This window comes from Drosophila subobscura, chromosome O (genome assembly GCF_008121235.1).
Source record: "Drosophila subobscura isolate 14011-0131.10 chromosome O, UCBerk_Dsub_1.0, whole genome shotgun sequence".
Lineage (NCBI taxonomy): Eukaryota > Metazoa > Arthropoda > Insecta > Diptera > Drosophilidae > Drosophila > Drosophila subobscura.
In genome coordinates this window covers 2,826,641-2,849,395 of record NC_048533.1, presented here as the reverse complement: position 1 = coordinate 2,849,395, position 22,755 = coordinate 2,826,641, and the positions used below count along the sequence as shown (strand labels likewise).

At 49.0% G+C, this 22,755-nt stretch overlaps 2 protein-coding genes across 3 annotated transcripts; one reads left to right on the top strand and one right to left on the bottom strand.

The window, feature by feature from the left end:
- The first annotated feature begins 1,795 nt into the window (after window positions 1-1,795).
- On the top strand, window positions 1,796-12,987 carry LOC117897478 (alpha-1D adrenergic receptor). 2 transcript variants are annotated; one of them, XM_034806340.1, is made up of 6 exons: window positions 1,796-2,322; window positions 5,707-6,517; window positions 7,787-7,889; window positions 7,958-8,083; window positions 8,672-8,855; window positions 12,764-12,987. In XM_034806340.1, exons 2-6 carry the CDS (start codon window positions 5,821-5,823, stop codon window positions 12,935-12,937), a joined length of 1,284 nt encoding a protein of 427 aa, XP_034662231.1. In that variant the 5' UTR covers window positions 1,796-2,322; window positions 5,707-5,820; the 3' UTR covers window positions 12,938-12,987. The 2 variants fall into 2 exon arrangements, with proteins under 2 accessions (XP_034662231.1, XP_034662230.1); XM_034806339.1 differs by lacking the exon at window positions 12,764-12,987 and adding an exon at window positions 9,756-12,427 and having other exon boundaries at window positions 1,799-2,322.
- Window positions 12,988-15,114: 2,127 nt separating this feature from the next.
- LOC117897479 (octopamine receptor) lies at window positions 15,115-19,128 on the bottom strand. The gene is made up of 5 exons (XM_034806341.1): window positions 18,291-19,128; window positions 18,080-18,182; window positions 17,306-17,431; window positions 16,137-16,314; window positions 15,115-16,066 (listed from the first exon to the last, which is right to left on the bottom strand). The coding sequence occupies exons 1-5, from the start codon at window positions 18,841-18,843 to the stop codon at window positions 15,164-15,166; spliced, it is 1,863 nt and encodes a 620-aa protein (XP_034662232.1). The 5' UTR covers window positions 18,844-19,128; the 3' UTR covers window positions 15,115-15,163.
- Between the last annotated feature and the right edge of the window lie 3,627 nt (window positions 19,129-22,755).

Genomic DNA, 22,755 nt, shown 5'->3' with positions numbered 1-22,755 from the left:
GTTGGGGACAATGTCTGGGATGGGAATGGGAATGGGGCTTCCATTTCCCCAGACTAATTATGCGGGCGAAATTAAAAGTTTATGACTTGGGAGAGAGCACATGGTGCCAGGACATTTGGCGACAAGTTGTCGTGTATCCTGCGACTTCCCCTCGATACGGAATACTGGCATGCGGGATGCTGTTTATGGATGTGCGTGTGGCATGCACCACAACAAGCAGGGAAGCGATTTGTCAGGCAATTACTGAATCCATTGCAAGTGCCACTAAGACAAATTGTTAAACTCAATTTAGCTGCGGAGTACGGACTGTGGCAGGGTCTGCATAGAAATGGCAAGGAGAGGTTTTCCTTTTTCTTTTTCTTTTTTGTGTATTTCTGTTCGCCGGCAACTTGAGACGGAGCAAACTTTTGCACGCAGCAGCCTTGAAGTTGTGGGCTGCGACTGGGCTGTGGGTGACGACCTTCCTGTCACTGCAAAACTCACTTATGTACGTGCATTTGATAATTAAATGATGTTGCAGAAACTTTGGCCCGAAACTAGAAATGGTTTTTCACCCTCTACCCTTTTTACCCTTCGCCCACGCTCTGATCCCTCTTGCCTTTTGCCCTTTACCCTTTGCCCTCTTCACGAGACTCGTAAATGCTTTTGCATAGACACCAATTATGCTGAGCCATCGAGCCCGCAGACGTCACGTAGCCGGAACCGCACTCGCACTGATTTCACTCGCATTTAATCAGTCTAAGTGAAGTCCAACTGTGCACCACAGCCACAGATACAGCCACAGATACAGCCACAGATACAGATACAGATACATCAGTTAAGCAGGTTAAATGTGAATAAATGAAGCGGTTAAGGGTGCTGGCATTTCCATGTGCAGCCCAGAAGTTTGCTTTAGTTTTTGCCCACACCCCAGTCGGAAAAGTGTCGAATAAACGAATTCTGTTCTGCGTTCCACTCTTTAGATAGATCCTTCCATCTGTTGTCAGTTATTGGCGCTCATTCTGCTCCAAGCTCTGGTTTGACTTCGCTTCGCTTTGGCTGTGACGGCTTGCGGCTTGTTCCGGTTGCCTCGGCTTGACGTCAGGGCGCATGCCTTTGTTTACCTTCCATGGAGGGGGCAGCCGGCAGTCAGTGGAGGTGGAGCTAAAGCTGGAGCTGAAGCTCTGTGGAAGCATTCACCTTGAATTCAAAATGAACCCTGTGGAACGCAATCAAAATACAACAACATCCAACACCCACCCAGAAGCGAGTGCTGGGGCAGGCAGCTGTTGACACTGTTCATTATGAGAGCCAAGCAATAGAAGACGACGCATCGCATCGTATAAAATGTACAAACAATAGGTCAGATATACATATGACCAGATATATACCCACACAATATATATGGATACACGGGGCGGCAGCTATTACTGTGTCTACATGTCCATAAGGCAATCATAAAAGTCTTAAATTAGATTTCCCGAGTACCCGCGAACACACTTACATTTGGAAAACTCACAAAAATCTCTGTTCTCCGCAATTTCTTATCAGTGGAGGGGCGAGAGTTCACTGTTCGCATATCACACCATTTTAGGCCCTAATTAAACATTGCTTTGGCGCATTAAGTGCGCTTTGGATATTCAAATTTCGAATGTTTGCTCTGCACAATTGTTGAAATACGTTGGCTGTGTGCTCCGACAGGATTGGGATCCACAGTTCACTGGAATGGAAGCACCAACCCCAACCCCACTGATAGACGGCCCGAACACCCCCGAGCGACACGGCACTTCGCGGCACTTGGCCGAGTCTGCCGATTCGGTTCAGTTTCAGTTTCCATGAAGCGCTGAACCGAGGCGGTCGCGTCGTAGTCGAACCCAGTGCCAGGAGCCCGACAACGTGCTCTTGCCTCACCGAAGCACCTCTATCACAGTCACAGTGAGCGTCCGCGAGCGAGTCAGAGTCAGCGATTGATCAGCCAACGGGGCTTAACGCTGTCCGCACGATAACGTAAATTTGAATTTGTGCGCGAAGAGGGAGGAGCGAAGAGGAGAGCGCCTTCGCATGGCATTCGCTTAAATACTTACTAATGAATAAATTGCAAGTGAATCAGCTGCCGCTGCCGCTGCTGTGTCTCCTCATCCACTTGCAGTTGTAGGGCACTCGACCAAGTTGGAAATTAAACAACGTTCTGGCCACTTCAGTGGGTCTTCGCTGTGCAGAGAGCAGTGTGTGTGTGTGGGGAAGAAAACAGTAATAATAATTATAATATATAACTTTGTGTCAATAAAACAATGCCGAGTGTTTGGCTGTGAGAGCGGAGGACACACACAGCGATTGCATTAAGTAAGTAAACAGAGAGGACTCCAGGTCCCACTTCAGGACCCGCTTCAGGACAGGAGCCCATCGCTCCTAACAGTTGTTTTGCTGGCCTCAATTCAAGTGGCTGTATGGGTATGCAGAGTGCCTTCTGGGCGAGACATTTGCATAGATCAGGCGGGAGTAATGGCAAAATGCTTTCACGCTAAACACCTCGATTGGACTGCCAAATAAAGAGCTACAAATAAGTGTCTGGCAGCACAATAAATATCAAGTTATACTCGTAAGTAGCAGTAGTAGGAGCTGCCACACTTGGACTGGCAACTAAACTGTGGATTGACACTGGGACTGCTTCTGCTTGGCTGGTTGCCCGGCTGCCCGGCTGCCCTGTGGCTGCATTGACGTCACATCAGAGACACCGACCAGCGTGTGGCACTGACTCCGTTGCGGTTGGCTGGAGAGATCCCCCTGGATGGGCAGAGCGGACGGGCAGGGGAGGTGCTAAAACATGCAAGACTGCCAGAGAAATATTATTTGAGAATTGCACATTGCACATACGCCATGTAGTCCGCAAATTGCAACAAATGCTGCGAAAACTAGCAGAGGCTGCAGGCAGTCGGGCGAACTTTTGGTGGCACTGCATTTTGATATAATTCAGCAGTTTACCCCCTCTCCTTCTCCTTCTCTTGAGAGGTGTAAAAAAACAGGAACCAAACATTCAGAAAAAGCCAACAAAAAATACATTTTTATACCCGGTACTCGAAGAGTAAATTGGGTATATTGTATTTGTGCACAAAGGGAATGTATGTAACGCACAGAAGGAAACGTTTCCGACCCAATAAAGTAAATATATTCTTGATCAGCATCAATAGCCGAGTCGATTGAGCCATGTCTGTCTGTCCGTCCGTCTGTCCGTCTGTCCGTCTTGTTTGTCGGCTAGTTCTCAGAGACTATAAGAGCTAGAGCCACCAAATTTTGGCACCAGACTGCTGTATGCTCACACTGTTACAAGTGTATTTCAAAAATGAGCCCCGCCTCCTTCCTCCCTCGCAAAAGGGCGAAAACCTCCCAAATCTACAATTTTTCCCAAATAGGGATCCGATTGAATCATTATTATAGCCACAATGAAGAAATTAGTTTTCAGTGGCCAAGCCCACCCCGTCCCGCAGTTTCTAGCAGCACACTCTGCTTCGCGCAGTTTATGGCCTCTGCCCCTGACACGTCTCTGCCGCTGCCTCTGCCACGACTCTGCCCTGACTCTGCAAAGTGTGTCTCTAGGGGAGGGTGGCGAGCTAAAGGAGCGTGTTGGCGTGAGCAGTGTTGTTGATGTAGATGACAGATGAAGAAAAAATGTAAAATTTGACAAATAACCGCTAAGTTGCAGATGTAGTACTGAGTGCCGGTTATACAAGTAGTGACGCGTAAGATGCGTCTCACACGTCCCTTCTCGTTTTATCTGCTTCGTCGTAAGTCTGGCCCTGCGCTGGCAATTATTTTTGAATGCTGAATGCCATTTGGCCAAATCTCTTAATATTGCAAATGAAATGTGCCTTGGTCAATTAAAGCGGAATAAGGTGAAGGCCGCCAGCTGTCAAACGCTGGAGAATCTCCAACGGAAAAGAGCCCTGAAGAGCGGCATTCAAATGAATTTCCATACGGAGCATATGTTCAAGTGAACACTCAGAACACTCACTGGGGGCATTGTTTATTCGCTGGGCCCGAACTTTGAGTGTGAATAAATCAAGCATCAATGCTGTATGGGCTGGATGATATTTATGCATGTGGCTCTTCCGATATGCCCAGAGAGAGACGAGTGCTGGCCCAAGAACTTGATTGATGACACAGGAACATGTGTGTTCGGAGAATCGCCAGTGGCTTCCAGCTAATAGAGAGATTTCGGTTCAAACAGTTCAATTGTCCGCCACAGCCTAGGAATACAAATAACAAAAGCAAAGTGTAAAGTGCCAAGTGCAAAAAGCAAACAACTTATTTTCCCAAGATTTTCCAACTCAATTTGCATGCTTTGAGCGAAAAGTTGGTTCAAGAGACCATCCTCGGCGGATCTTGGCCCCGATGATTGCCTCGATTGTTATGGAAATTGTCCCCAGACTGTGCCAATTCATGTGTGAACTTTTACAATTGAGCTGCGAATCGGATTATCAATCAGAGTGGCCATAAAAACGCCAAAGCTTATCACGGTCAGATTCGGCAGCAGGCGGCGGCCAATACCCCTTTCAAACACCCCTCGGCCGATGTATGTGTTCATAAATCTATTTTTGGCATCATTCGATATTTGCAGCGGGTTCCAATTGCACACTCAAAATTCCATTCCCCCCCGTTCCCCCCCGTTCCACTACTCAAGTATAATTATAATTATACATATATGTTCCTCAATTAGGCGCGAGGCATGAGCCGCGTTATCAGATGGGATGACACATTTTCTTCAACTGATCAATACCGTGCCTTGGCATTGACTTATGGACGAGCAGCCGTTGTCCCTTGGCCCCCATATCTGTCCAATTTATCGCTTCCACTTTGAGGTACGAGTACGTCATGGGGCTGTCTAAATATTTATACATAAACTGCAGCACTACCTCCTCGTAGGTAGATGTGTAGAATAAAAGTAAGTAAAAGTTCCCTGCTGTCTCGATTGATATCATGTGAGCGATAAGCGCTTTTATGGCACATTCCGTTTTGGGCGACTCGGCAAACAGACTCGGGGGATACCCTTTCCCCTTTGTTGGCCTTGGATTTATCATTTAAATGTGCAAACTCTGCCGGAAAACACCACCAAAGGCAAGTTTATGCTGAAGCTGGAGTCTTGTTCTTGCACCGCCGCCTCTGCCAGTGCCACCGCCACTTTGTCTATTGCGATATTGTTTGTACATAGCCCGGTTTTAATTTGGTTATCGCACCCTCACACCCTGCCCAACCAGATATGTGCATATATACGCTCTGCAATCGGCAGAAACCCACACTATCAGAGCGTTGAATAAATAATGCTTAATGCCAAATTATTGTCAACAGAAGTGCCAAGAGCTGTCGAACCCTTTTGCCGGGCGGCAGCTCTGGCAGCACCCACTTGGCTCGTTCCATTCATTCAGTCAACACTCATCCGCGGCACAGCACAGCACAGCACAGCTCCTCGTCCCTCATCATAATTTGTGGGGGGAAATCTAATAAAGTTTCGAGAGAGAGAGCGAGAGCGAGAGCGATTATCAATCTTATCGTCAGTGGGAGGGAGAGCACGTGCGGGATAGTGGAAAAGTTTTCAGCGATGAATGGGCGGCAAATTGTGCTTCGATTGAAGAATCTACATCTAGTCTCCGTCGGATAGTGTGTGCCCCAAAGATATGCCAGTATTGAGTGTAAATAATCCGCAACCGATTCCGCACTTTCGTTTGATTGCAGACTGTCCCCTGGGCAAGCAACGCCATCAAAGAGCCATTCGATACAATGACACCAGCTGGGCAGTTCCATCTGGGCTTCGACATAGCGTGTGGGCCCCGTCAAGAGGCTTAGGGGATGTCCGCAAGAGCTACACGAGAACACTTCCGCAGCAGCTCGAGTATAAGGAGAAGCAGAAGCAGAAGCAGAAGCCGAAGCAGATCTATGGCTGTCAACTTGCAGCTGAATAATTTAAGCGCCATTTATCCGTCGCTCATGTATGTGGCTGCCTCCTCGCTGGGACTGGGGCTGGGCCTGGGCCTGGGACAGGAGAACATTTCCATCGTTTACGAGGACCTGCTTGGCACAGCAAATGGCAATGGCACCGCAGGCATGGGAGCGGTGGGAGCAGCGGGAGCGGCAGCTGGCACAGGAACTGGCCCGGGATTGAATGTCATCCTGCCGCAGAGTGCCACAAATGAGACCTCTAATGAGGGTGATGGGGTGGTCGTGGGCGTGGGTGTGGGCGTGGGCCTCACCGAGTCGGCACCCACCGCAGCCGTGACCACATTCAATTACTACAACGAGTCCGCGGCCGCCGCCGAGTGGGCGCACTTCTACGATCTCGTCCTGTCCTGGCAGGGCATCTGCCTGATTGCAGTCTTTGCGACATTCATCGTGGTCACCGTCATCGGCAACACCCTCGTCATATTGGCCATCCTGACAACGCGTCGCCTGCGCACCATCACCAATTGCTTCGTGATGAGTCTGGCCGTGGCGGACCTCCTTGTGGGCATCTTCGTGATGCCCCCAGCCGTGGCAGTCCATCTCACAGGTGAGTCGTTGTTCGTCCTTAAAGTCCCTGCTTGAAAGTAGGCAACATTTTGTCGGCTTTTCGCGTGATTAAAAGATGAAGATGCCATTCCGGCAAATCCCCCAAAAAAAAACCAAAAAAAAATATATTTCCCAACAAAAGCTTTCCGGCTAGGCCGCGCCCCTCATCCACCTCCGTCCTCCTAATTGAACAAAGGAACGCGAACAGGAATAAGAACGGAACTGGGACTGGGACTGGGGAGCATTAGTGGCCGCGGGACCCATCTACCACACTTTTCGCCGCATATTTATGTATGTAAAAATGCTCCGAGGTGGAGGGAATGTATGTGTATCTCTCTCGCCCTATGGATTTGTGTTCTTTGAACCAAAAGAATTTCTTTCATTTTTTGCTGCCTTCGCCTTCCTGCAATTTCCTTCAGCCCAGCCAAACGAACACAAAAAACGACAGCAACAAAAAAGGGGAGACATTCCGCAGTCGCTGTTTGGGGCATGCTTTAAAGGCTGCGGCATGCCGAAACTTGCTCACAATCATCCAAAATGGGAGCATAGAACGAGCCTCCCCGACTGGTCATTCCATATTATAGTCTTCTGGCCTCAGTTCCCATTATCCTACGCTATAAGGACACACACCATTCAAACTTTTCGGCTGAGCTTCTCTTGGCTAAGATTCTCTTAGGATCTCCCTTCCCCATGTCCTTCGTTTTGGTCATTCTGATTACTTTTTGCCTGAAAGTGCACTCAAGTTCCGGTCCGTGCGGCTTCAGCAAACAACAAATTGAACTTCCCAACTGCATCTCAAAATTATACTAGGAGCATTCGTCTCTCTGTTATTTTAGGGCGCTGTGCCGCCTCAGGCAATCTCCGCCCCGCCTAATGAGGTGGCTCCTCCCTTGGCTCGTTGCTTGGACTTTGCTAAGCAAGGAAAAACAAGATTTCATTTTGCTCTCCGGACGCATTGCGGGGCCCTTGATTAAAAAATTAATCGGTTGACAGGCTGGAGCCAAGAAACTACTCAAAGTGCCCACAAATTCAATGCCAAACTCGAGTCCAGTCCGGGTCCGGGTCCAGTGGAGTGTGGCCCACAAAGCGATGCCCCAAAATGTTGAGGGCTTTGGCTCGTTTAATTGGCCTTAGGTGAGGCATTTGCCATGGTCCGGCGAGAAACCTTTTGGGTTGAATCTTTTGCCTGCTAATCAAATTGACTTTGGACCCGGGACTCTGGAATTTTAAGTTTGCTGGTGAAGTTTTTAATTTGGAATTTTGATTGCAGGCTCATGGCAGCTCGGCTGGGTGCTGTGCGACATTTGGATCTCCCTGGACGTGCTGCTCTGCACGGCCTCCATCCTCAGTTTGTGCGCCATCAGCGTGGACAGGTACGTGTGTATTGCGGGCGGCTGTCAGCCATAATCATATTTCCCTCAAACGAAAATCTATCCATCAGATATTTGGCCGTCACCAGGCCGCTCACGTATTCGCGCAAACGACGCTCGAAACGATTGGCCCTAATAATGATCCTAATCGTCTGGCTGCTGGCACTGGCCATCACCTGTCCTCCCCTCATCGGCTGGTGAGTATGCAAATTGACCCTGACCGACCCACTCCAAAGAGCAGCGACGAGACTCTACGCCAGACCAAGGTGAATTTACCTATAAGCAGACGTTGTCCGTTGCATGAAGAAATTAAATAAGGTGGTGCTGTGGCGTGGCGCTCGAGTGTGTTCGGTCGTTTAGAGTTTAGTTTCGGACGATAGTTTCGTGTCACTCACACTCACAAGCAGCATCAATACGTGACAAACGGGCCCGACGGCAGCTCCTTATATAATTTCTGTATGGTCCGCTGTGGTGAGGAGCAAGCACTTATTCACCACGCTCTCTCTCTTAGCTCTCAGAGAGTCAAGCGGTGTTTGTTGTTGTTATTTTATATGCATCACTGACAAACGGATCATCCCCGAAAGAGCTGAAAAATAAATTCACCTTGCTCCAGACTGAAGAACAAACGAATATAATTAGGTGGAAAGTGCTTGTGGGGCGTCGGGGAGGCTAATAATTGAGAACTTCCTGCAACTCGCATTAGCAGCCGACTTTGTTGTAATTAATTGTATTCTACCACTCGACTAATTTGCACATCCTTTGCATCCTTCTGCTGCTGTCCTTAGGTACGAGCCGGGGCGACGGGACCTTCGGGAGTGCCGCTACAACCAAAACGAGGGCTACGTCATCTTCTCGGCCATGGGCTCCTTCTTCATACCGATGGCAGTCATGATTTATGTGTATGCAAGAATTTCCTGTGTCATCGCATCGAGGCACGACAATATGACCGACATAAGTGTTCACAACAAGGTGAGTCCCAACCAGTTCCAGTTTCAGTCCCACACAAAACCCACAACCCAAAAGCGGCAGCTGCTTTTCTGTACCGTTCCGTTCCGTTCTGTTCTCCTACACTTAAGTCCCGCCGCAGCCTGGAGAGAGCCTCCACTCCACGTACGGAGCAAACTGCGGCACGTTTGTTTCATAATTCCCATACGCTAGGAGCTTACACAGATTTAAATACCATGCCACGGCCCAGCATGCATTGCTTTCCCGTTCCCGTTCCCATCTCCCTGTCTGTCGATCCGAGTCATGTCCGTCCCTATGCAGGGTCGCGGGCATTCTCCAAGTTTGAACAGCAACGAGCTGCAATTTATTACCCTTGAACACGCTGGGATTAGATTCTGCATACAAGTTCATATCGACTAAAATCGGTTCAACAGATTTATGCAAGGTCTTCGATTCTGGTTCTCCAGCCTAAAGTGAACTCAAAATTCTCTTACCCCAAAAGTCATTACGATGGTGCATAGATCGTATTGGTCAACTGTCAAGTGAAACTCTGAGCGAAGTCTCTCCGCCGAAAACGAACTATGGCCGTGCAGGGTATCTAAGCATTCGCCATGCGGGTGCCAACATTCCCCCCCTTCACAGACCGACTTTTTGCCGACTCTCCCATGCAAAAGCCATGTGCAAATGTATGTGTATGTACAGCTGTCGGACCTCTGTCGATATGTGTGTAGAGTTTCCCTTTAAAGCGTAATGCGAGAAATTCTAGCGCAAAAGGGCAGCTCTTGCTGGGTTTTGTAGCCAGCCTGCGGTTTCCTGCTGCCATTTTTTGTAGACTTTCAAACTTTAACCGCACTCTTGCTGCCTTTTAAGTTATTTATCATCCACTGACTTGTTACCTTTGTGCCCCTTGCGTGTCTTGTCTAGAAATTCAAGCGCTACACGGCGGCGGACGTGGAGAACGAGCTGTCAGAGCAGGAGCACAGCTCGGCGGGCCATCGACAGCGGCAGGCGACGTCGCGCACCTTCTCCAACCAGACAATTGCCAAGGAGCTGCACGAGATGATGCTGGGCGACAGCGAGCAGCTGGGCGTGGCCACAGCAGGAGCAGGACAAGGAGCAGCAGCAGGAGCAGGAACTGTGGCTGGTGGCATTCACTGCCAGTCGCTGCTCGCACTACCCTCTAGTGGTGCTGGTGGTGGCGGAGGCAGCGGTGCAGCCAGTGGGGTTAAGAATGGATGCTACGAGCTGACACGGCCTTCGTCCCTGAAGCGCACATCGACCGCGTCGACAACCATCACCACAATGACAAGTGGCATCGGGCCGGGCAGCAGCCTCCTGGACACACAATGGCAGGCCAGAGCCCATAGCTTTCGGCACTCGCACCTGGAGAGGGAGCGGGAGCGGGAGCGGGATCGACTGCGTGGGCACCATCATCACCATCACCAGCATCAACATCACCAGGGAGGTGCGACCACAGCCGTCCCGAATCCCAGCAGCACCATCTCGAACACCAACAGCAACAGCAAGTCGCTGTCGAATCGCATTACGTCGCTGAAGAAGGAGACCAAGACGACGCAGACACTGAGCATTGTGGTGGGCGGATTTATAGCCTGCTGGCTGCCGTTCTTCATCAATTATCTGATCACACCGTTTCTGGCGGAGCACCAGGCCAGCCAAATGCTGGCCAAGGCACTCACCTGGCTGGGATGGTTCAACAGTGCCATCAATCCGTTCATCTATGCCTTCTACAGCGTCGATTTTCGCGCTGCCTTCTGGCGCCTCACCTGCAAGCGCTTCTTCAGCTCCGACCAGAAGCCGCAGTTCCCCACCAACACCATGTCCATCAGGCGATAGAAAAGGAGCTCCCCACTCCCATTCAACTCATACTCAAGCCCGGAACAAATTGCCACTGCACAACATATGATTAACTTATTCATTCACTTTTAGGTGTGGTCCCTAATTGCACCTTGAGCAAGCAAACCCTCGCCCTGACCCTCGCCCTTCCTCATGCCACCCGGATGTGTAATTGTTCTTCAGTTTGTTGTATAATTTATTTTCATTTCCCTTCACCGTCAGGGCTCGCTTCCATCCTAGATCATTCGACTGCGAAGCGAGGATTCCCCTGGACGTGGCTCGGGCCGGACTCGTTCCAGGGCAGGAAACGTCCATAGATTGGTCGTTCGCTATACGTTTTTATGGCTAAATGAGATGTGTCGTTGTCCGTACACACACGTATAAATATGCTTCCACTGTTGCACATGATTTCAAGGCATTTATGCAGTCGCTTTCCATACGAGCGGATGGTCGGGAGGCGCGTGCAAAATCTGATACGTGGCATCACGTATCGATTTAGTAATTTCCGCATGACTTTTCCGCTCCATGCTCCATGCTCGTCGAACTTGCAACAACATGGCAGTGCCACTAGCAGCAGCAGTAGCAGTAGCTGTTTCTGTGTCTGGAGCCAACGGCATAGACAGTTTAGATGGATGAGAAAACTTGGTTATATGGTTCACCGAAATTGCGCACACATCTCTGCTCTGCTCACATTCCCACTCTAATATTCAGCTATTCAGGAATGGAGGAATGGAGGAATGGGTGCGTGCGTGTAACATGTCCTGGGGTGGGTCACCTTTTGGTGACCCCGACACCTGTCCGAACGAATTGTGCATTCTGTTTGGCAAGACGAGTGCGTGATGTATTTATGAGGCAGCTTCGCCCTATCAGACTCGAGTTTAGTGCCCAAATATATCAGAGAGGCTTCTCTCTCTGTCATAGCTGATATCGGTGCACCATAAATCCAAGAGACAGTAGATAGCATTCGGCCTGATTTACAGTAGAGAGTGGCGACGAGTCCGGGCCGCACTTTTAGTGGGGATTCCAGTATTCCAGTCGAGAATTAGCTTTAATCAGCCAGTTAAAAGAGAGTTACTGTGATTTAGTTTATAGTTGGAGTCCGTTACAACTTCAAGAGTTTTCCCTTAGACCTAAAGTGTGTGTGCGTGTGTGTGTGTGTGTGTGTGTGCAAGAGAGAGAAAACTATATAATTTAGGCATAATTTATTCAGGCCATCCAGCCACAGCTTAGCTAACCCCAGAGCCTAGCACAATAGAACGTGTTTCACCAAGCAATCTACTTTTAGCACAGTGTCCTCCACTTTGTACATCATTTTTCATTCCCCATTCGCTTGGTGTGAAGTCATAAACGTAATCAAGCAATGCTACGACGCAGAGATGAAGTCAGTACGAAGCCTCATCAGCATATACACGTTGGAGCATATCTCATCCGCACTCCTCACTCCTCAAGTCCAAATTCAGAATCCCGAATTTCAGCTCAAATGTCAGGCCTAAACCCTGAGAGGGTGAAAGAATTGCAAACTTTTGGCTAAAGCAAACAAACACAAAGCGGAGGCATCCGCCATGTGGCATCCGCCAAGTGCAATCTCTCATCAGGGGGCGGGATGTACGACGAATACGAGTAATATCATACACATAATCCGCACAATTTGCATATATATTAATAGTAATAGTTACGTGTACGCAACATCATTTTTTGTGAAGAACCAAACACGCAAATAAATACACAAATCGAAAAGACAACTCTCCACGGATAGAGATCCGTTGTTATTTAAGGATTTCGGACCCATGAACAATGGTTAGTGTGTTCTTGGTGGGACGTGAATTATTGATCAGCTTCAAAATTGAATTCACAACCAAATGCAGGGGATATCCAAATACATATGTATATGTATGTACGAGTATGTACCTACATGTACACACTTGTGTATTTATATTTAACCAGCTACAAATTCACCAGCACCCAAAAAAAAAGGAAGAAAAAAGAAGGGAAAGGAAGCGGAAACCCAGCGAACGAACGGTTAGAAAGCAAAGTTGTGCTTGTTGCGAAAAATAACCATAAATATGGACCGCTTTCAGCTTGCTCCCCTCTCCGCTGCCGCTCTCCTGTCGAGCTATGAATATTTCATTGGAGCTGCGCCCCCACATCCCCGGGAGGTACTAGAAACGAGAGAACCAAATTTCCACAGAGCATCCTCTAAATGGAGTTTTAAGACTCTAATTGAGCCCGCGCCCCAGCTTGGATTATATTAATTGATCGAATCCCCCCCTCTGTAGCCAAAAGAGATTTGGGTGGCGCACCCCACCCACACACAGCGAGCACTCAAGGCCCCCCTCCCATGCAAAGCGAGGATAAAGGAAGCGCAAAATGCGGGCAAAACAAAAGTTCATTCGAAAAACATTCAGGGAGCATTTGTCATTGGCAAAGTTTTGCCTGCTCCGCGCACTTGTTAAATACTTGAAAGTTCGATGCTGTTTTTATTTTGTTTTGCCAGAACCAGAACCAGAGCCTGAGCCTCTTTTCAACTGTTGCGATGACATAACCGAACAGAAATCTTCGGGCAAAAGGGGCACCCTGTCGGCACCTGGCTATAAATAGGAGAGGCCCGACCGCCACTCTTGCGCAGCCATTTAATTCAACACATTATGCGATATCAACCGCCCTCGAAAAAACACCAAATTACGGTACAGTACGAGTGTGTACGAGGTACGAGTACATGTGTGTGGAGGGGTTTGCAGAGGGTTCGCTGACTTGTCGCTGACATGGGGGCGACGCTGTTGCTGCTGCCTTTCTGCCTTTTTCTGTTTCCGCTGAGCTCGACTCAAAAGTGAAATGTGACAGGGAAATGTGTTGCAATTCATTAGAGAGAAAGAGTCCCTGTGCTCCACCTGCCACAAATTGCTTGCCACAGTGTCACATATTCATATGTACATATGCCACACACACATGTGTGTGTGTTGGTGGTAGCTCCGCCTCCACCTTTGTTTGTGGGCTCGTAATTATGATGACCGCATCTTTTTTTTCACGCCTTATTTCCAGCTAAATTAATGTATCGCCACGTAGCCCGCAGCTGGAACCGGCGCAGGAGTCGGAGTCGGAGTCGAAGATGGAGTCGAGCCATAATCCCGGTCGTAGTCGTTGTGGGTGCTCTCTGATTCAGCGTTTCCTTTGCTTCCGTTCTCGTTGCGGTAAACAACTTAGTGGCGGCCACTGGGTTACCACTTCCAATAATAAATCACCACAACAAAAAAATAAGCCAAGGCTGCGAGGAAATTGTAGTGCTCCATGGCTCCGCCCATCCTCCCGCTGGGAGCCACTCTCTGCAGAAGAAGTTCATCCCCCTCGCACACAGAAAACATCTCAATGCAGTATGGGGCCACGATATAATCTCCTGCTGGCTAAAGTCAAAGTCTTTGAGTCTTTCCTTTGAGTTGAACTTAACTTTTATTGCAAGAACTTCCGTATCTTGGAGAGATCCATTCCAAGTGAACATTTATAAGTACATTTAACAAGTATAATAAGTATAATATTAAATATAGATACATAATACAAATACACAAAGTGTCTCTAGTCAAGTGGCTTCTATTAGTGGCCTAAAGCGTGCTGCCTAATTCCGGAGTGAGGACAAAAGCCGAAGGCTTTTCTTTGATTCTCTTTATTCTTTTTCTCTTTTTTCTGGGCCCACTTCAAAATCTCTGCCAGCACACAATTGCAGCTTCAAAATCCTGTTTCAGTTTCAGTTACACTTTCAGTTTCAGTTTCAGCTCCCCCGGACAATTGCTCAAACATTAAATGGGTTGGCCGGACTCTGCCGGACACTGCCTGAAGGGACGTGACGGGACGGGACGGGACGGACCGGACCCACAAAGGATGCGCCAGATATGTCGTTGGCAGCTACTGAACCCAGTGACACAGCTGGACAAGACCACACTCACACAGTGGACGCACTGGACACACACAACAAAGGATGCAGCACCATCATCATCTGCCAGACATCCAGACAGTCCAAACAGTTGCCGTCAGGCAACAAAGACCCAGCAAATACTATAATTTGTCTTTTGTTTCTCCACTCACACTGCACACACACACACACACACACACACACACACACACACACACATTTATATATACTTATGATATATGATAGAATCTGGTTTAGTGCAGGAATCTTAACCGGGATTAAATCGCAACTGCTCGAATGGCTCGGCAAAGACTAAGGGATTCATTCAAGGCTGCTAATACACTACTGAAACAATGGATTTGCCATGGATGATGCTCTACTTAAAGGTACTCGCATCTTCCCGACTAGAACTGTGTCAATCTGCATGGTTTTTGGGATACATTTGGGACAAGTTTTGAGAACAGCTTTCAGATGCACCAACTCAACACTCAACTTTCGCGCAGCTTGGAGCTGGAGACCAGATTATGGCACAACCATCAACATATACAGCTCCAAAGGGGGATGCCTGAGATGCTTTTTAGCCGCGGAACATGGCCAGATGATTGGGTGGGCGTTTCGGCTTGCAGATGGGTCGGCAGGTGAGGCGCCAGAAGGCAGTGCGAAAGTCCGGATTGTAGAAGGCGTAGATGAAGGGGTTGATGGCACAGTTGACCCAGCCCACCCAGGTGAAGCCGAACATGAGGTCCTCGAGCACCGCCGGGCCGGGCAGGAAGGGTATCAGCAGGTAATAGACAAAGAAGGGCAGCCAGCAGGCAATCAGACCGCCCATCACAATCGTCAGGGTCTTGGCGGTCTTTGTGCTATCCCGTTTCGTGGTCGACACTCGCATTGGCATCGGCATCCGGTGGGGATTGTGATGGCTCTGATGATGATGATGGTGCTGCATGTCGAAGACTCTCTTCTGCAGCGAGCCGCCCTTGGAGTCTCCGTCAAACTGCTGCTGCTGCTGCTGTTGCTGCTGCGACCTGGAGTCGGATGGCGACTCGGCGGCACCCAGACAGGTATCTGAGAAGGAGGCCTGGCTGCCCGTATAGTGCAGCCCCGAGGGCGTGGAGTGCATGCAGGGGCCGCCGTACTTGCAGCTAATTGCCGAGCAGTGGATTAGTGAGGAGAGGCGGGACACCTCCACCAGTTCGTAGAACGTGGGCTGGTGCTTGAAGGTCAGCGTCTTGTCCACCACTTGTCCGGCAGCCTTCTCCTTCTCCTGGCACTTTGAGCACTTCAGCGACTGCTTTCCCGCACTGGCACTGGCACTGGCACTGGTGGTGGTGGTGCAGGAGCCTGTCTGCTCGTGCAACGAGTTGAACCTCCAGCGGGACTTCCGGTGTGGCAGCCATTTGGTGGGCGTGCAGTGATAGTGCTCCGACTCGGATATAAACTGGTCGCCATCCACGTCACAGTCCGCCGTGCGCTCCGAGTTCTGCTCGTGTGTTGGGGTGGTGCATGATAAACTTTATGACACACTTCAGGTGAGAATGGAGACAGCTTACCGCATCGCGCACAATGCGCTGTCGGCGCGAGGTGAGCACATAACCAATCTTGACGTAGACATACACCATCACCGTCAGGGGTATGAAGAACGATCCCATGGCCGAGAAGACCACGTACCCCTTGTTCTGATTGTAGCGACAGTCCACATACTGCTCCTGATGTCGGCCCGCCTCGTACCTGCGAATAGAATGCAAAATTGAATTCCAGCTTGAATTGGATATGTAGTCGGTTGTCTGGCTGTCTGGGTGTCTGGGGATCTGGGGACTTGGGCCATGACAGCCGAGTGAGTTAAGCAAGGCGAAATTTGAATTCAAGCCCAAAGTCTGTTGTGGATTTGTTGCCCCGCTCGGATTCCCATTTGGAAGGCATCCCTTTTGCGGACGAGCATCTCCTCCTCAAGCCGGATGGTCATTGAGCCCACACAAATCCGAGCTGACTTTTAAATCAATTCGCAAAAAATCCCAAGACCCAGGCGAAAGTGGAGTCCGGGGATACCCATACCATGAGTGACACCAGTTGGGATCTCTTGTGAATCTCAACTAAAATTGATTGTAGAATGGGCAAAACTATTGCCACATTCTTATGTATATCCTGAACGAATCTCCAAGTGCTTCTGTGGCATTTGTGCTGATTTTAATTGCGCTTTCTCCCCCCCACACTTAAAATTTGAAGAATTTTTGTAATGTGCCACCCAGCTGTGGCTACCATTCGACCTTCGCCGGTGGCTTTAATGTGGAAACTGCAGTGGAAAACAGGGGAAAGCAAAGAACATGCTCGAATGTGTTTTGGTTAGTTTGGGGCGCCTCAGAGTATGCAGCAGACGAGTGTTTTTATGGATGTTTGCATGTGTGTGGCATTCGAAGTCATTAACAACTCATTAAAACTTCAGTGTGTTGGGTGCAGGAAGACCAACAGAACAACAGCTGAAGCAATTACGTAATGTTTTAGGCGCAGCTGGAAATTGTGTGGAAAGTCTGTGTATAAATAAGCGGCGAATGTATTTCGGAACTGAGACTGGAACGGGCCCTTTGTTGGCCATTATCTATCCCTACCAATGCCATTAGCCGCCAGTAAAGGTACCAGTGGAGGGGCATCGGGCATCGGGAGACAGGCCATAAAAAAGAGCATTGAGTCGGGAGCATCGGGTGCTTACTGGGGGTTTACTTACCAGCCCAAATACGGTGGACATGTGATTGACAGGGCCGTTATCCACACGACCAGTATCATGAGCAGGGCCAGGCGCTTGGAGCGGCGCTTCTTCGAGTACGTCAAGGGTTGTGTGACGGCCAGATACCTGAAAGAGAGAAAAAAAGAGAGAGAGGGAGATCCACAGAGCCGCAGCCCGGCAATAAACGCACGGCAAATGGCAAATGGCGAAAATGGTGAAAAATACAATAAACAAAAAACAAAAGCCAAACAGACATATTGTTCATAAAGCCACAGCCGAGGCCAGCACCAGGACCAACACTCAGGTCGTGAGCTATCGCCAACGCCATCTGATGGCCCAAGTCAGAGGAGCAGAGCAGAGCAGAGAATGGAGAATGGCGAATGGCGAACAGAGAGCAGAGAGCACCACACAAAACTTGGAAATGCCATTAAAATGTAATTGAAACTTCCAACAAAAGCAAACGGACGATGGACTGCGGATTGTGGACTCTGCCCCACCCAATCCTTGCTGCTCATCCGTTGTGGCTGTGGTGTCAGGAGAACGCTCAAAGGGTGCTGCTCTGCTGGCAACAGTCATGGGGCAATAAAAACGTCAACAAATAAATTATTTTGCACTGTTTTTGCACCTTGTCTAACCCATCTATCCCATCCCCACGGCGGTAGCCTTTGGCCATGGCTTTGGATTTGGCTCTGTAACGGAGTGGCCATGACATCAACGACAAATTAAGAAATTAGCTCCCTGAACACCCCAGCGAACAGTTGCACGAACACTCACCTGTCCAGGCTGATGGCACACAAGCTGAGAATGGAGGCCGTGCAGAGGAGTATATCCATGGAGATCCAAATGTCGCACAGTATCCAGCCGAAGCGCCAGGTGCCTGCGGAGTAAATATTTATCGAACTGAATACTTTTGACCGGCAAGGGATTTGCTTGCAAGGAGTGCAAAAAATCCAGACTGGGCCTTGGTCCCTCCTGTCCCACCCACCTGTTATGTAGAGGATGACCGATGGAGGCATCACACAGGTGCCCACCAGCCAGTCCGTTATGGCCAGGTTCATCACGAAGCAGTTGGTGACCGTGCGCAGCCGGCGGGTGGTCATCACGGCGAGTATGACGAGCGTGTTGCCCACAACTGTGACGAGGATGAGCACCAGGAACAGGGCCACGGCCAGGGACTTGGGCCAGGGCATGCTCACCAAGTAGGAATTAACCGACGGCACTCCCAGCACCGCTGTCGCTGTCGTAGCCCTGAGCGTGAATGTGTCTGCGGATCCCAGTCCCAATCCCAATCCCAGTCCTGCCGCTGCTGTTGTCACACTGGTTGTCGTCTGAATGAGCAGCAGGCTATTACTCGTACTCGTAGTCGTACTCGTGCTGACACTGGAGTCCGTGGAGTCTGCGGCGACGGACAGGGCCGAGGAGAGGAGTCCGGAATAGAGCAGCATGGTCTGCTGATGCGGAAGATGATGAGGCTGATGCGGGTCGGCAGTTGCACTTGGCAAGTGGCTTCCGTTGATACTGTTCAGTGGCATGCTCATGCCTGTGGACTGTGACTCTCCGCCCTGTGACTCTGTCTATCGCTCCTTTGTGGCCTCGGCCAAGGTGTACGTATTGGACATCTACAAATTGATTCTGCGTGGGGAAAGGTTCACTTAATCAACTGCCAACACAAACGGGGCTGGGTCCGGTCCGGTCCGACTCGGTGGCGTCGCCGTTAGAAAAATGCCAGACGGATGAGATACCGCACCAGAATTGCATTCAAACGGTGCACTGAGGGAAAAACTCCAGCCAGTAAAAGTTGCTGACTTCAGCTGAAGTCATTGGCTGATGATTGCAACATCCTCTCGATTGAATGTGAATGCGTCTCTGGTCTCTGGAAGAGAAGTTCAAGATTGGTTCTCTGATCAGTTTTGCCATCTATTTAGAACACTTTTCGTGAGTTTTCTCAGTGTTGGTGGAGCCGGCGATGGCTGCCTTACACAATTTCCAATTACGGCCGGACCGGACTGTGGCCACATAAATTGCAATAAGTAAGCGTAATTGGCCTTGGACAGCACACGAAACAAAGTAATTAGCGTCCATAAATTATGCAGCGGAACATGCACGGCCCGAAAAATATTTAAATGATCCCCCAATTAATATTCCCATTACATTTCGATTTCGATTTCGATTTGGATTCGTATTCGGATTCCGAGTACGATTGTTCGAATGCGGCCGAAAATCTGTTTCCATTCTTTTGTTTATTTAAAGCGTTTGGCAATAAATAAATCAAACACATGGAGCCATATCCAAAGGCATTCCTGTGAATTGTTGCTTTAATGTGCATTTGGCGGCAGACTACACCGAGAGCAACCTTCGATCGGATGACACTATAGGTACAATGTACATATGATAGATCAGACATAGCACATGAGCTATGGCATGGTTCCACACCCCGTTAATAAACACAAACTGGTTTCGCTGCATCGCTCTCGAATGTCTACCAAACATCTCTCAGGTACATTTCTCTCAAATGGGATAGAAAATTAAAGCGTGAGCTGCGTTAAGTTCTGCAAATCAACCACCGGCTTGGGTCTCGATGCATGCACGAACTTGCACTGCAGAGCAGCCAACAAGCCGCGCCAACATAGCGCACGCGGACCGATCAGCGCAGGTAGAATTGCAATGTAAACTACAACAACAATTTCTGACCCTTCCAGACTGGAACGCACATGCAAGTGCAAAGCAGAGGAAGCAAAGCAAACGATGAGCGAGATATTTACAGTTGCCACAACTCTCTCTCTCTCTCTCGCGCACAATAAGAACTCAATTCTCCCACTTCACACACTCTCTTTGATGACAAAGAGCATCGCTTGACTTACTTGTTGGGCTTCGTTTTCTTTGGTGTTTTCTTTCTCTGCAACTATTGCCACAGCTACAGCCAGTGGGCGTGGGTGGCCATCGATTCCGTATCGATGCTTACATGTCACGGATCTAAACGGAATTGGGGGGGAGACTGGTGAGTTATGGCGCCCGAAATGTACCTTCAAGTAAGTATCTTATAGAAAAGCACAGCTGCCGCCGGCACGCGTTGATTGCAAACTGACAGTTGGTTGTCGGCCGTCGGGGTGTCCAACCTGAGATGATACTCCCCTTTCCTCTGCTGAGCGGAGCAGTCAACGTAAGCGCAAAATTTATATACACTTTCAGAGGGTACAAAATAATATAAATTCCTAGGGAAGTTTGGAGTGCACTGGATAGGGAGTATAAGCCATTCATCCGTCGGCTTTCATCCGTCTAACAACTTTAAAGTTCATTTAAATCTGAAAGGGTATCCCCAGCTTCGGCTTCGCTGTTCTTGTAGTTTCTTTATTGTTTTTCATTTGTGTTGTCGATTAAAGTACACAAATAGCAACAAAACCACCAACACAGGGCGGCATCGAACAAAATTCCTCGGCTACTTTTCGTTCTTTACTTTTCGAATTTATCATTTTTGCTGTGATTTTCTTTTTATCGTTTTTGATGCTGCTGTTTTATTTGGGCGCGCACATTGGCTGGTTTTGTTTGGAAAATATTTGGAAAATTCTGATATAAAATGATTACGCGAGTGAGGGCTGAGAGGGGAGAGCACGAACGAGCACGCGGTGCGCGGTACACGGTACACGGTACACGGTATGGGTATGGCTAAGATGAGTAAAACTGAATAATCAAAGTACCGTGGATGCCCGTGGATTAAGTACAAACATAAACGAAAATATTAGACGCACGGGGGCTGCTCTCTCTCCCGCTCTGCTGTGATTCATCAAAAGCATCGACATCAAGCAGGGTTATGGCCCATTAAGAGCAGAGGTGAATGATGGTGATGAAGGTGTAAATAGGTGGAGCGGCAACAGCTGGCGAAGCACCCACACAAGTTCCTGACGCGAAGGCGGAGGTCCAAGTCCTGGGGCTCAAGTCTCATTAATATGCATTCCATTCCCCAATTAACTCTCATATTTATTTGATTAGACGCACAGACTTGTTGCACCAACAACACAACACACACACGGATACACACAATCTCATTAGCTGTTGGCCGCGACTGACTGATAGCAGATAGCAAGTTAATTGATAAATTTATCAGTTGATTATGGCCAGATGTTGGGATATTTTGGATGCTTTCATTCGTGAACTAACCAATTAATCAGTTTTGCTGGAACATGGTTTATATTGCGTGGAAATCCTTTTCAAATTTGAGGTAACTTTTAGGCAACACTTTCCCACGCAGTTCGCGGAGGTTGTCCGTCTATTCCGTGCTGCTGTGGGGCTGATTTCTTTTTGCGGCCAAACGCCAGGACGTCCCGTGAGCGACTGAGCGAGCTGCTTGTCGGCCAAATAACGCATTTGGCTAATTTGCCAAACGCTTTCCACTCGCACCCTACCCCTCTCTACCCCTCTCTTTGCTCTCCGTTGTCCGCTGTCTGCCTTTCCATGTCCGTGCTGCTTTGGGTCATGGCACGGGTTCACGTCGCCGCTGTTGTTGTTGGTGTTGGTGTTGGTGTCGGTGCGGGTGCTGTGTACACAGAGGCGAGGGATCACTGTACGAGCAGAGGCCGCGTTAATTTCGTTTCTCTTTCTTTATCACTCTTTGCGAATGTATTAATTATGAATTTACTTTGTGTTTGCCGGCGGATTCTAAAGGATGCGACACTCGATGGAATTAAGAATGAGCTGGGCCCACGTAGTGGGAGAGTGGGAGAGAGTGGAGAGTGGGAGAGAGTGGTGAGTGGTGAGGGGAGAGTGGAGAGTGGAGAGTGCAGTGGGCTGATGGTTGCCTGCATAGGCTTGCATACTGTATATGCAGATGTAAATAAATGGGTTTACTGTAATTGATAACGTCTGAGTGCGTGGGAGTGCATGGGGATTTGACAGTTGACATTCACTTGATGGGGGAGACGGTGCGAGGCGTGACGAGTGTGCGCGAAAATCGATCGTGCCCATTCCGTAGCTGTCACTCACATTAAGTACATTAAAAATCCATAGGGATTTCCACACAACACAAACGCAACACCCACCGAGACTCCGACAACTGCCCCAACTCCCTCTACATATATGCAATTGTGGCGCGCACACACGCACATCGGGCATATCCGCTATCCAATCCGCCATCCAGCACATCCACCATCCAAAGTGTGCCGAACAAACACTCCCTACCCGCTACCCGCTACGCCCTCCCCCAGCCCTATGGGACATATACTTACTCTGCTCCCCGACAATGCTAATAAATTGTCGTTTTATGAGCATTTGGCTTTTAATTACCGAACTAAACTTAAACGCCGCACTAGCACAAATATGCGTAAGCGTAGGCGTATGTGTGTGTGTGTGTGTGTGTGCAACGTAGATATGTACTATGTATGGGTATGTGTTGTATTTACACAACACGCTTGATTTCGCTTGATTGATCTGAAGAGGGAGGAGCAGGCTCCAATTCC